Here is a 13,282-nt window from a genome sequence, read left to right as displayed (position 1 = left end):
GGTGATAAATTTAAGAGGATGATGGATGGATGTGTGTATGTATATGCACTATCCATCTTTCTCAAAAAAAACGCCCAATAAACGCTTGTAATAAGTGTTTAAATAGCAATGATATCCGCAAATATATGGCCGCAGTGCCCACAACACGTCGCACGCGGATGGAAGTGTTTTGCAGTAACTATTCAAGAAAGCAAGAAAAAAAGAGAAAAGATTGTACCCAATGCAAATCCAGTAGTACCCTTTCTAAATTTGGATATCTATAATATATATATATATATATATATATATATATATATACACACACAGTTGATTCATATAAAAGAAAAGAATGCAAGGCAGCAGCAGTTCATAAACTGAAACTGCTTAAACTTAAACACATAGAATTTTACCAAAAATGGGAAAGAAAGACGATGATGGAAGGATGGAGGCTGCAAGGAGAAGGGTTGAGAATTATTGCTATTTATGGTAGGGTTCAGGGGCAGCCGGGCAGGGTGGTGCTGCAACTTGCACGTTAGGTGATGTCCTGACCGTTCTATATTCATATTTTATAGAGTGAATTACAGTTTTGGTCCATGTGGTTTGTACAAAACTATAAAACTAGTCCCTCAGATGCAAAAAGGGTGAGAAGAGTAACGGGTGTATTGCATTTTGCTTTGAAATTAGTCTCTAACACTAACACTAACACTATTAGTTGATGGGCATTTCAATCGTTTTTCTATTTTTTTTTTATTAAAAGAAATTAATATACAAGTATATGAAGCGTATATATAAGTGTCATTAGTATTTTTTTTTTAAACAAAAACAAACCCCTCTTTTCTCTCTCTCCTCCCATTTCCGATGGCTTCCCAACAAATAACTGTAGCCATACCTTCTCCCTTCCATCTTCTCCGGCCATCTCATTCTCTTTGCTTGTTGTTAAAAATTTACAGATCTCATAAACAAGAAATGTGATTTAGGTTTCTATTTGAATTTAGGCTTTTGTTTGATATGGAATTTGGAAATTCGTTGCAGGTTTTCCTGATGTGCCGAAGGAGAGAGAAGGGAGGGAGTGGGTGCGCATACTTCTTTTTAATGCTAATCGTGCTTGTACACGAGCTGTATAAACTTGTACAATAACCTTCCTAATAAAATATGATAAAATGGCACATATGTGTTTCAACAAACGACACTACTAATAACAAAGTTAAGGTGATGGACTATTTTCAAAGAAAGGCATCCGCATGGTGCAATGACTATTCTTGCACTTTTACGAAACCCGACCTTTTTAACCTTCTTACTATAACTTTCATTCTTACTGAAAAATAAACCCTCCATTTGAATTACATAACAATGCCAAAAAAAGAATCATATGCATGGCTTCATCTCTTAGCCATTTTTCTTCCAAAATAACAAAAATAGTCATAGGTCCGCAATTGACAGGTCCATAATTTACGGAAGGGTCAAAGTGTAAGAAAAAAGAAGTTTTTGAACCATATTTGGTTCCTGCAATTCCGAACTTCCGAACCTGGTTCAGAAACTTCATTTTTCTTATACTTTAACACCTCTGCAAATTGCAGACCTGTTGCTATTTTCGTTATTTTGAAAAAGAAATGACTAAAAGAATGTACCCACTTGTGAAAAATGGTTATTTTAACTAATTTCCCTAAAAAAATATACCTCCATAAGTAATAGTAATTTGAAGTATTTGTTAATGTTACAACTTTATAGTATAGAAAGATTTTGTTAATGCATCTACCTAGATAAATCTTTTTTTAAGTATATAATATTTATTTACGACAATAAACGCAACAGAGTGTCAACTCTTTGTTCATTAATGTTTCATTTATTTTTCATTGTAGTATATAAATAATTATAATAAATGCTTGTACATTTCGTCATGTATATCATTTAAAAAAGTAGTTTTCTTTTAAGAAACTATATAAAGAATCTTGGAACACTAGCAGAGGCAGGTTGGGTGAAAGGTTATGTTGATTCCAGAACTTGGCAAGTTCTTCATAAATTTTACAACACGAAATGTTAGTCACTACCTCCGGATACGAGTTTCAAATCCAAAACGATGCCTAAATTACAGACAAACAGACCGACCGACCGACCTAATAAAAACACATCATAATAATTTTAATTTTACATCCAACCCAACCAAAAAACAAAATGTTGCGTTTACTTCTCCCCTTTCACTTTCTCTAGGTACCGCAATTCATCCATCAGATAAGTATATTCCCGTTCCACGTCTCCCAGTTCCATTTTAAGACGCAACACCTGCCAATCCACATAAATAACATCAACATTCTCTTCATTCAGCACAATAAAGAAAACGGTCTCGCCATACCTTGTGATTAAGCTCTTCTTGCGACTTCTCATACTCCAAGCATCTGAAACAAAGAAATTCAAAATCAGCCGAATTTGCATGCTTCTTTTGAAATTATCAAACCATCTATCTTCACTAGGATAAAAAACGAAATGAATACTCACTGTGCTTTCAGCTTTTTGTTTTCTTCTATCACGTTCACCGCCTCTCCATTGTTTACGAAACCAGTAGTAGTCTACAAGTAAACAATCATATCATATCCAAAACCACACACCTAAACAAATTATTAACTTATAAATGTTGTATTACCGTTTTAGACCCGATACCACTCTCCATCTGGGCATCCAATTGGTGAAGCCTTTCACCCTGGTCTCGCGACTTCCTTTTCAAAAAGGTTGCCCCTTCAAAAACAACCCACTAGTGAGTCATACACACATCAATTAACAAAATTTAAAATTTTCTTTTTAACTTCTTACCTTCTTCAAAACCTCTAGGGATGTTTGGTATTAATTCTACCGGTTTCACAAACGAGGAGCTGGAATAAAGAGCGGCTTTGCTGTTTACAGTAGCAACAAAGGATGCTTTTTTGGTTGCTCCACCATCAGAAGTGCCTTTCCTAAAATTAGATTGATCTACAACATGCTGATGAACAAAATTGGATGAACCAGGGTCATCTGATGGGGGCCGAGCTTTTTTCTTGATTTGATACCCAATCAGTCCACAATGATAATCCCTGAAGTTTTCAAATACTTTGGCATTAAAACACTTTTTAGAAGGATAATGTGTATATATACTTTGGCTTATGTAAAGGTTGTTTACCAGTACTCCCACGTCATTTCTTTCAAGCGGGTAATAAGTTTTTGGAAAACAGAAGTTTTTTCAAAATCTTGCTTATTGTGAGTAGGTTCGATAAAATTTGCTTCAAGAACACCTACAAGGAATCATTACGTTCATTAGACCCAAACTCATTTTTCCTCAGGGAAGCAAAGGCATACAGATTCTTACCAGCAACACCTCTGCCTCGGCTGTCAGAAAAGACAACAACAGGCCAAAATGGCTGGAAAAAAAGAGAGCACATTAATTTCACAGAAATGCTTAACCAACGGACTTTTCTATCATCACTGTAAGATCTGAAACTTGATGTCCAAAGGGATGCTTTTTAAATTCAAGAAAGTAAATAAATTCCTCAAATTAGGTGAAAAGAAAGAGAGACAATCACCAGTATCAAACGGTTCTTGTGGTAGATGTTAAACCCATGAATATTCACATTTGGGGCCTCCTTAAGAAACCCTATTGTTGTAACCACTGCTCCCTGAATCAATAAGCAAATCCAGCCACGATGAATATTGGTACAAATTTCAAAGACTAATTTTCTCAAACATTATACTAAATAACAAATATCTGAGTATATGTTAACTTAATACAACCTCCGCACAGCCGGCACTATGTGGTTTATACAAGATAAATTCTGTGTGCTTCAGGTCTGTAGCAATATTATGATAGAGAACGACTTTCCCTCGCAATACCATTGCGAAAGTGTCTGGTAATTTTAAGTACAAGACGGATAAGTACGCCTGAAACAGGATGAGACAGAATATTTAGTAAAAATATTATGAAAATTAGAATTATAATAATGCAAATACGAAAAAAGTTGTAAACCTACACGGAGAGAATAACGGAGGCGTTTAGCAACGTGCTGCTCACTTGCTGCCATACGAGAACCTTCTTTCACTTTACCCTTTCCATCCCAAGAAATACAAATATCCTAAAGCAAATTGTGCCATGAGAGACCACATCCTAAAACCACCACCTACCTATATATATGTAATCACGTATGTATGTATGTAGGTATATAAAAAAACCAAAGAACCATGAAAAGACGGATGGAAAAATATATCAATATAGATGTCAAGTTGAACTATTAAAGATAATAAAATGATTGTATTTAGTGTAATTTGTTTCACTCCAATTTTTGTTATATTTTGCTGATTTAAATAATTGGAGGGAGTATTCATTTTCAAAGGATGGTTATAACACAACCACATCCATTGGATCATCTCAATCTAACGGTTTGGACGGGTTCTTCATTCTTCCTTTTTTTGAGGGTTCTCTCAAAATCTTTTCCATATATATGTATATATATGTATGCATTAATTTGTGCATGCATAAAGATACACGAAACATGAGGTTGATTATTTTAAAATAGTTTGCCATAAGCAAATAAAAAGAACAATCTGTGACATATTCTGATGGATGCAATGATGCAGATGAATTAGATATTAATAATTAAGTCACAATGTCGGTATTTATGTTACCTAATCATGTAAACCCATTTTTATTAAGAAGATTGAAATAGAAAATCTGAGCCCCCCCTTTTGCACTTTCTGAATTAATTAAATGAAAGGCCCAAGAATATCAAATTGGATAACAAACAACTGGTTTTTTCATCCGTATGGTCAGGTTCACTGGGAGGTGTTCCGAATTCCCAAACTTGTTTATAGCCTATACATACATAATGCAGAAAATGGAAAAGGAAGGATCAAAACCTCAGGATCTGACTCAAAATCAAGCTCCATATTACCATCCTCATCAAGCCATAAATTGTATATGACGACTTTTGTGCCATGAGAACCAACATCTTCAAACTACACATATCAAGAACTTTGTTATGTTTCGAAAAAATAATAATTTCAAGACAAACAATAACTGTCAAGTTCATTTAAGACAATTAAAATGTAACCGAGGTATCATGCATCCTCAATAAGATAACAAACACTCTCCTGTTCTAGAAAATAACTTCAATTTTTGTTGTCAAACAAAAAACTTCCTAAATGTTAAATTTGATATCACTTCATAAATAATTTAGTCCCAGCATTAATTGACTAATATTGCAAGTTATGAATTGTAGATTTCTACTTAAAAAGTTATATGATAGATATCACTTTTAAAAAACCGAGGCATCTGATGTCATAAATCAAAGTGCAACTCTTTTACTAAAAAAAGAGAGCATAACTCTTATGTTCTCATACCGATATTATATAAGACGAAGTCGTTACAGCATCTGATTATACAATGAACTCGAGAAACTTTGTGATGGTAGGTTGAACAAGTAAAACTAAGCCCCTCACATGTATATATTCTGGCAGACCAACATAGCGACAGATGGCTATTGGTAGCAACACCAAAGAGCAAGTTTTTTACATAATGATTGGGTTGAAAATGCCAACAGATAAGATGTTTCAAGCAAAGGCACTCGATCCAAGAAGGGGTGAAAACAAGACTTACTTGCTTCAGTAGTTCTTCCTCTGTTGAATATGGAGACCATTTCAATAGAATAGATAGGTTTACATTTGGCTTATCTTTGCTTTCTGATTGTAAGGGATCAAAAGAACCAGTCATAAAGTTAAACTCGTAGTGAACCTGCAGTTTACAAGGACTTCAGATTATATCATATGTTATTATAATTACAAACATGTTTCAAGATCCAAAAAGTGGGTTCATCAGAACTTGACGACAATGAAGCAAAGAAATGGTTAGAGGCCATTTACCAAACACTAATTGGGTAAACGCTCACCAGGTCACTTAATTTATCGGGTGAGCATGGCAAAGACCGTGAACCTTACCCGGTCAGTAAAGGTGGTGACTCGTACCCAGTTAGCGCTTACCAGCAATCTTACTATGCCATTTTGATGGCCGAGAATCTTACCCGGTAAGGTAAGTGATAAGGATCGGGATAAATTAGTTCAAGGGGATAAAATGTTAAAAGTTTATAAAAGGAGGGCTAAAAAGGGACAATCGAAAAAGGGCTAAGTCGGTTAGAGGAGAGTAGCTTTATTGTTGGAAGGGAGGCAGTGTAGGGGACAGTTTTTGGTTTTGCTACGTTCACCGTTTTGGCTCTCNACAATCGAAAAGTGGCTAAGTCGGTTAGAGGAGAGTAGCTTTATTGTTGGAAGGGAGGCAGTGTAGGGGACAGTTTTTGGTTTTGCTACGTTCACAGTTGTGGCTCTCGTTTCCAGCTGAGAGAAGGGAAGATTCCCTGGATTGTCAATTGTTCTTCTCTTTTCTTTCCAATTTCAATCTAATAACCTCCTTCCATAGTATATTTTCTGTGTTAATTCCAAATTGCTATTTCTATTCTCTATCAGTAAGTGATGGTGGTGACTCTTACCCAGTTAGCGTTGGTAAACAACCCTTAAGTCTTTACATTGCACCACCAAGAATTCTTTTTGCAGTAAATCGAGGTGATGAAATCAACCAGTTGATTTGGTGATAAGTGGTAACTAATAAGCTCATAAAAAGGAATATTAGGACAACTGAAATCTCACCATTGGGACCACTATCCTGTCATAGCCTGCTCGAGTTAAAAATGTATATGATAAAAGACCAATGCTTTGGGTCAATGTCCTGTCCATAAAAACAACAAAGTAGGAATGAAAAGCAGAAAACAGGGTAAAGAATCCAATTAACACTAATTCATGGAAAGTACTTCCAATCAAAACACTCTATGTAAATGTCATGTTAATTCCAAGCGAACCATCCGAACATTCTTTAAAAGTACTTGGGATTAATATGTTGTCAAAAAAGAAATAAAGAACATTACAGAAGAGAAAGCAAATGTCTGTGACTAAGAAAAAAGTGTCAAATATTGTTCGTCCAGACAGCAGACAGAAGTCTCAACAGTTAACAAACCACACACAATGCACCATAAGATAATTTTAGTTGAACATGAAAAGCAAAATATTTGAATATCTATTGATACTGGTGAAGAACACAAAAATTCAAACCTGTCAGTTAAGTAGCGGCTGAAAACTATCACATCTGCTCCAAGTCTCATAGTACTCGTCTTAAAGCCATTTCCATCTGAACGTCTACAAGTCAACCAATCAAAATGAAGGGACAAAGCAAGCAAACAGACAAGCATGAAAATAACAAAAAAAAGTTGCATATCAAGAACAACATACACTTCCCAATCGCAAATGCTGACTTCTTATCTGAAAACCCGAAACTCAAACATCGGCGCATTGCTTCTGGATCCATCCCACCCCCATCATCTAATTTGAGTAAGTAAAACTAGTGTCACAGCCTCAAGAAAATGTGCCAAATAGAAAAAACCAAGCACAACAAGAACAATTATGTAGAAGAAATCTTACCTTGAATTAGCAAAGCTGTACTTCCATTTCTTGGGTTTATTGCTTTGTCTATAATTACATAGGTGGCCTCCTTTTGTATCTACAATAGATGAATAATGCAACGACATGAAGCATGCCAGACGGCAAGAGCACAGATGAAAAAATCATCACAGTATAATTCACAAAAGTGAAAAAATGCTTGCTCATGGCAACTGTAGCTATTCGAAAGGACAAGTCACACACTAACAGACCAATTTTATTAAAAAAATTCACTGAACTTCTATACCCATTAACCTTGGTGATTTAGCCAGTTTAATCAGAGGCGGACCCAGAAATTTTTTCAAGTGGTGGCACAATTTGACTATAAAAAAATATCTATTTTTTTAACAAAATTAGTATTGATCTGTTGGTTGGTTCCTTGTCCTTACATAGAAGAGCCTATGGTCTAATCCGGTCTACATATATTTTTAAAAACACAAGAGGTAGATAAAAAACACCAAATTTTAAGCCAATAAAAAACAATTTTGACAACTATGGGACTCAAACCTGGGCCTTTTGTACAAAGGCAGGATCTTTTATCATCTTAACCAGTCTCGTGCTAACATTTTAATTTCAAAAACTATATGGTGCCACCCAACATAACCATACAGTGGCACCCTTCAGAAACATAATTTTTTCCCTTACGATGAACCATGAAGTGGTGGCCCATACCACCTTATCATTTCATGTGGGTCCGACCCCTGAGTTTAATAGTTTATAGAGGATATAAACAAAAAAGCAGAAGGGATGTTGTAAGAAATCACAACATTAGGGCAAAAACTAATATAATTGTGATCCTATTTTGGTTTTATATAGTGTTACACATCCAAAGATGAAGGGCCAATGAGGATGTTACACCACTCACCGTTCATGATCACAACACATTTTGGACATGCTTTCCAAAGATAACTTAGATAAATGGCAAAAGAAATCCATTGTGGACAGAATTTGAAGCAACATATAAAAAAGGAAAAGTCATTAACCCTACGTAAGAACCAGGAAAATTCCTGGTCAAATTTATCAAGTAAAAAGACAATCAAGTCACACTGTAGCTATCACAAAATAACAAACACAAGAGTGTCAAGGAATTAAAAGCAAATGAGCAATTGTACTGTCCTTAGTTGAAAAGGAAACATCAACTAGAAGTCCATTACCTCATCCACCGCATTGTCAATAAGCTCTGCTATGGCTGCAGATGCACATTAATAAGCTGTTTGTCAAACATGTGAAATGCTGCAACTTTGTATTGCAATACCAATACACTATATGAACAAAGATAGAATAAAGCTTAACATACCACCAAAGGCCCATTTGTGAGAAGTAGCATTCGAGTGAAGGAACTTTGGGTGTATGTGTAGATAACTAGAACCAGCTGTCATATCGATAACATATCATTAGAATAAAATAGAGAGATATGCATTATAATAGGTTTACACATGTGTCTTCATGCATGATCATTGCAAACATAGAGCAACATAAACGACACAAGTTAAGAGCTAAATAACATTTTCCCATTGGGGGCACCATAACCAATAGGATCTTCAATAAGCCCTTGAATTTCTGGTGCATCCAACAAATTCAATCAAAAAATCTCTTCAGACAAGGAGACAAAGAAAGATATAATATGGTAGTTGGAGAGCTGACTACATTTAGTTGTGGACTTAGGAGTGAGATCATCATTGTAGGCTCCAGCCTTCCAAAATTGTCTACAAAGAGGTGCAGCACATATAGGTGATGTTGAACAAAGGCTCGCATCATCAACTGGTGACCGTGCTTGATCCAATACACTAATGCCACTAGAGCTCCGATTTTCTTCAGCCTCTTGTCTTACACCATGAATCTTGGACTTTTTATGCAGGGCCACATCAGTATAGTCTTGTTTTTGGTGACTTGATATGCCACCTAGATTTCGTTCCGACTTAACAGCTCCCATATCCAATTCTACATCACCGTTATCCCTAAAAAACTCAGCAATGTCCATCCAGATTATTTCATTCACTGCAAAGGCATCAGGGTGGGTTAGTATCTTGCCAAAATGGCTATTACTTTACAGAAAATAATGAACAAAAAGTTTAAGTTAAAAACTAGGGGATATCAATGGCAACCTCCAAACCTATCACCAGGATTTCTTCTTATAGAACATGGATGATAGTTGATGCAATCATTCCTCCTTGAAAAGAAGAAAGAGTGATAAGTTCAATGGTAAGTTTGGTGGTTGCCATAGATTTACTCTTATCAACTGTAACATGTATTTAGATGTGAACAATATGAATCACTGAAGGATTGATAGCCAAAAGAAATACAAAGAGATTGACTTGATCATTAACTTTAAAATTGACACTAAGACAGAATCTCAGTTTCTCAACCCTGCCAAATTGCAAAGGATTTTATATGCTCCAAAAATGCTCAACGATCAAATAAGAAGAAAAATATGCAAAAAGTGTGAGCAATCTTAGTTACCAAGTTACACGATGAACTGTTTATGAAGAGCCATAAATAATATAACAGAATATCACAAACAAAGCCTTTACAAAGGCTACAATATCTTTGGTACTAGGATAAAACAAAAATTCTTCTTGCAGGCTCTCCAAAAGCTCTAGAAGAAATGAACCTCCTAAGCATAGACTATGAAAAGACTAAGAATTAAGTAACATAATAAGAAAAACATTGACAAGATTATGTCAATCATGTTAATATGGAAAGATTCTTATTGCAGCTGTGTATAACATTATAGCCACCAAAATTTCATGGTAGACTTGAACTAAAGACTACTAAATCCTAGAAAATATGTCCTAGACTCCCAGCGACCTAGATGTAAGATAAAGAAGGAAACTCACAACACTTAAGAGACACAACCTCACATACTCCCTACATTGGCTTCACTTGGGACTTCCGGACTTCTAGCACTCAACTAGAGCTCATGAATTTAATGAAGCAACATAGGATTCCACTCAACAATAGAGCATCAATGCTGCCCCAAACATCATACTGAAAATGAGGTTGAGTGTCCAGCAGCACATGCTTCACATGGTGACATTTTGGGTTGGGCGAATTTCTTGATACCTGAACTTATCCTAGAGCATAAAATCCTAAATACCAAGGTATTGTGATCAGTAATCCATCTAAAATCAAGCATTTCTATTATAAAAAGCACATTGGATAAAAAAGAAAATTCTACTTGGTGAACTGAAATGCCATGAATTGAAAAGAAACACCCACAAACTAAAAGGTAGCAGCAGTCCGACCAACAAACCAAAACATGGTACAAATCATCCATCACATTGGCACCCACACAACGATAAGCTGGTTCATTCAAATCAACCCTTCAAATACATCAAACATAAAACATTCTTAAACAACTCCAACAAAAGAGACAAAATGTATAACGTAGTATCCTGTTCCAGAGAAAAGTGGTTGCTGTCAGACCTAGTACTTCCCAACTCAACAATCCTGTCAATTTATCTAAGCATCTTTCATCGTATAGTACTCATTGTAAAATTGGATTCCCTCAGCAATTGTACTACAATTTCTAAAACTTACACCACTCTTGAAGTTGGAAGTGAATCTATCGTAATCCAAAATCAAAACAAGTAGTGCATTTCTAGAAAAGATGAAATAGACTGCGATTTACACAAATATCACTCTTGCTTTTCATATTAAACCCGATTTAGCATAAACAAAAACCCACATATACAAAGAGAAAGGAAAATTAATAAATGGATGCTACTGTACATGCAAATACAAGGCAGCAGACCTACCGGTATATTTCTATCTTTATCGATGGGAGCCCAGTCGATGAAGTGACGTGCAAAAGAAAAAATTCGGAAGCAAAAAAGTAGGGTTTGTGACTTTTACAAGAAATTTATATCTCTGGATGCAATGAGAAGCTAAGGATCTGAAAGAGAATATAAGCGTGCTGGATTGTCGGTTGCAACTAAAATCCCCACCGGCGATTGAACGTCGGCGGACTACTACGGCGGCAATAGAGAGGGGGAGAAGGGTTTAACTCGGTGAAAGGCGAAGGCGAACGGAGTGTCAGGTGAAATCGGCAAATATATAGAGAATTCCTTTGAAAGGCAAGACCTCTGGCTAAATTGAAACAAATGAATATAAATAGAAATAAACCAATAAATAAATACCAATATAATTTATTTATTTTAAATGCCAATATATTCTACTAAAACTTTATTAAGGATATAAAGCAATGTAAAAATTAAAATCTAGTATTTATAGAATAAGAAAAAGTTAAATTGTTCAATTATTAATTTTTTAATGAATAAATTATTAAATTTCTTAGGGGTCGTTTACTAAACGCTTACTTGGTAAGTGTTTACTGGATAAAAAATTTTATCGAATGAACATTACAAAGGCTAAGAATCTTACCGAATAAAAGTGATGAGAATGATGGAGAGTTTTATCTGGTAAGTGAATATGACGACTCTTACCCAGGTAAGCGCTTACCCGATAAATTGTTGCATTCAATACGTTTTTTATGTACTAAAATCTTACGCGTCAAAATAAATTATAGTGTTGACTTCCATCGGTAAGCACTTACCGGATAAACATTTTGGTAAACAACCCCTTATTTTAAAAAATCTAGCTCTAACTTTTTTAAAATAAATAAATTATTAAACTTTTAAAAATTGATTATATACAATAATTTTATCTAAAAAAGCTACATGTAATAGGTTAATAATGTTTTAAAGTGATAAAAGAATTTATATCAGTTTTATTGTTTTCAAATTCTTTGTCATTCAAACCTTTCGCATACTTCATCACTTCCCCTTGCCATTTTATTGGTTTTTTTGTTTTTTGATATTCTTTCTTTTTTGACATGTCTATACATACTCCATTAGCTTGTTGTAAAAGATGATACCAAAGAGTCTTTAGTCTAGTGGTATCGTAGTTTTTTGTCTTCTAAAAAGTGAGGGGTTCAAATCTCACCAAATGATGAGTGTGTGTAAGTTTATTTGTTACATTTATCATATATAAATATTATATACTTTAAAAAAACTTGTTATAAAAGATTCATGGAAAGAAAAAAAAACATACATATATATATATATACATATATATATATACATATATATATATATATATGATAGTGTGTATGTATATGACTTTCTTATAATGATGAAATATTTAACAAAATAATTATAATGAACTATTTAGAAGAATACTTATCAATTAAAAAATTTGTCACTTTAAATCTTGAAAATAATTAAATTAAATAAATTATTTCAAGGATCAAGTAATAATATTTATTAAATATAGAAAATATTTTAATCAAATAGTGTAATAATAAATAAATTTGTTTATTTATCATTAGAGTATTTTATTTTTTTGTGGTTTTAGTGTACGGTTAGAGTTAATTAGTGGTCCCCGGACCGCCAAATAAATGTCTTACAAAATTAAATAAGTATATTAGCATGGTAGTTATTAAAATGATGTCGGGATAATTGTATCTGTAATAAATTATTTATAAGAAACTGATTATTGAGATGATTGTAAAGTTTAATAATTGTCTATAACTTCAATAAATTGATTATTCTAATTATGCAACACCCTGATTTAGTTTCATGTTAACGACAATAATTACGTTCAAGCAAAATCCTTAGATAAATGTTAAACATAGTCATCAGATATGTATTTAATACAATTATGCATATATTAGATACAACATTTAAGAAGTTAATATTAAATATTAATTAATGCTAGTAGAAAGAGTACAATTCGAATGTCCAAAAAGTATCTTCACTGGGTACAAAAAAGATGTGTTTTGTCGATATCACTGGATGTGACAATA

At 34.1% G+C, this 13,282-nt stretch overlaps 1 protein-coding gene across 3 annotated transcripts; it reads right to left on the bottom strand.

The window, feature by feature from the left end:
• Window positions 1-1,960: 1,960 nt before the first annotated feature.
• LOC112509726 (protein MICRORCHIDIA 6-like) lies at window positions 1,961-11,487 on the bottom strand. 3 transcript variants are annotated; one of them, XM_025114835.1, is made up of 21 exons: window positions 11,235-11,487; window positions 9,582-9,646; window positions 9,124-9,474; window positions 8,774-8,848; window positions 8,631-8,665; window positions 7,459-7,537; window positions 7,270-7,359; window positions 7,093-7,168; window positions 6,634-6,712; window positions 5,594-5,728; window positions 4,855-4,953; window positions 3,972-4,073; window positions 3,736-3,882; window positions 3,528-3,620; window positions 3,314-3,365; window positions 3,128-3,239; window positions 2,785-3,041; window positions 2,618-2,709; window positions 2,473-2,543; window positions 2,330-2,372; window positions 1,961-2,259 (listed from the first exon to the last, which is right to left on the bottom strand). In XM_025114835.1, the coding sequence occupies exons 3-21, from the start codon at window positions 9,455-9,457 to the stop codon at window positions 2,161-2,163; spliced, it is 2,070 nt and encodes a 689-aa protein (XP_024970603.1). In that variant the 5' UTR covers window positions 9,458-9,474; window positions 9,582-9,646; window positions 11,235-11,487; the 3' UTR covers window positions 1,961-2,160. The 3 variants fall into 3 exon arrangements, with proteins under 3 accessions (XP_024970603.1, XP_024970602.1, XP_024970604.1); XM_025114834.1 differs by lacking the exon at window positions 9,582-9,646; XM_025114836.1 differs by lacking the exons at window positions 5,594-5,728; window positions 9,582-9,646.
• Between the last annotated feature and the right edge of the window lie 1,795 nt (window positions 11,488-13,282).

Source organism: Cynara cardunculus (genome assembly GCF_001531365.2).
Source record: "Cynara cardunculus var. scolymus isolate 2C chromosome LG 3, CcrdV1, whole genome shotgun sequence".
Taxonomy (NCBI): domain Eukaryota; kingdom Viridiplantae; phylum Streptophyta; class Magnoliopsida; order Asterales; family Asteraceae; genus Cynara; species Cynara cardunculus.
Note: the sequence above shows the minus strand (reverse complement) of the source record. Positions and strands in the feature narration are given on the sequence as shown.

Bases quoted from the DNA above. Each gene is read 5' to 3' on its own strand.
- LOC112509726 (XM_025114835.1), bottom strand. From the start codon at position 9,457: ATGGACATTGCTGAGTTTTTTAGGGATAACGGTGATGTAGAATTGGAT. The intron at 6,713-7,092 runs GTTTGAATTTTT...TTTTATGGACAG, and splicing joins AGCCGCTACTTAACTGACAG to GACATTGACCCAAAGCATTG. The intron at 5,729-6,633 runs GTGAGATTTCAG...TGTAAACTGCAG, and splicing joins ACAGGATAGTGGTCCCAATG to GTTCACTACGAGTTTAACTT.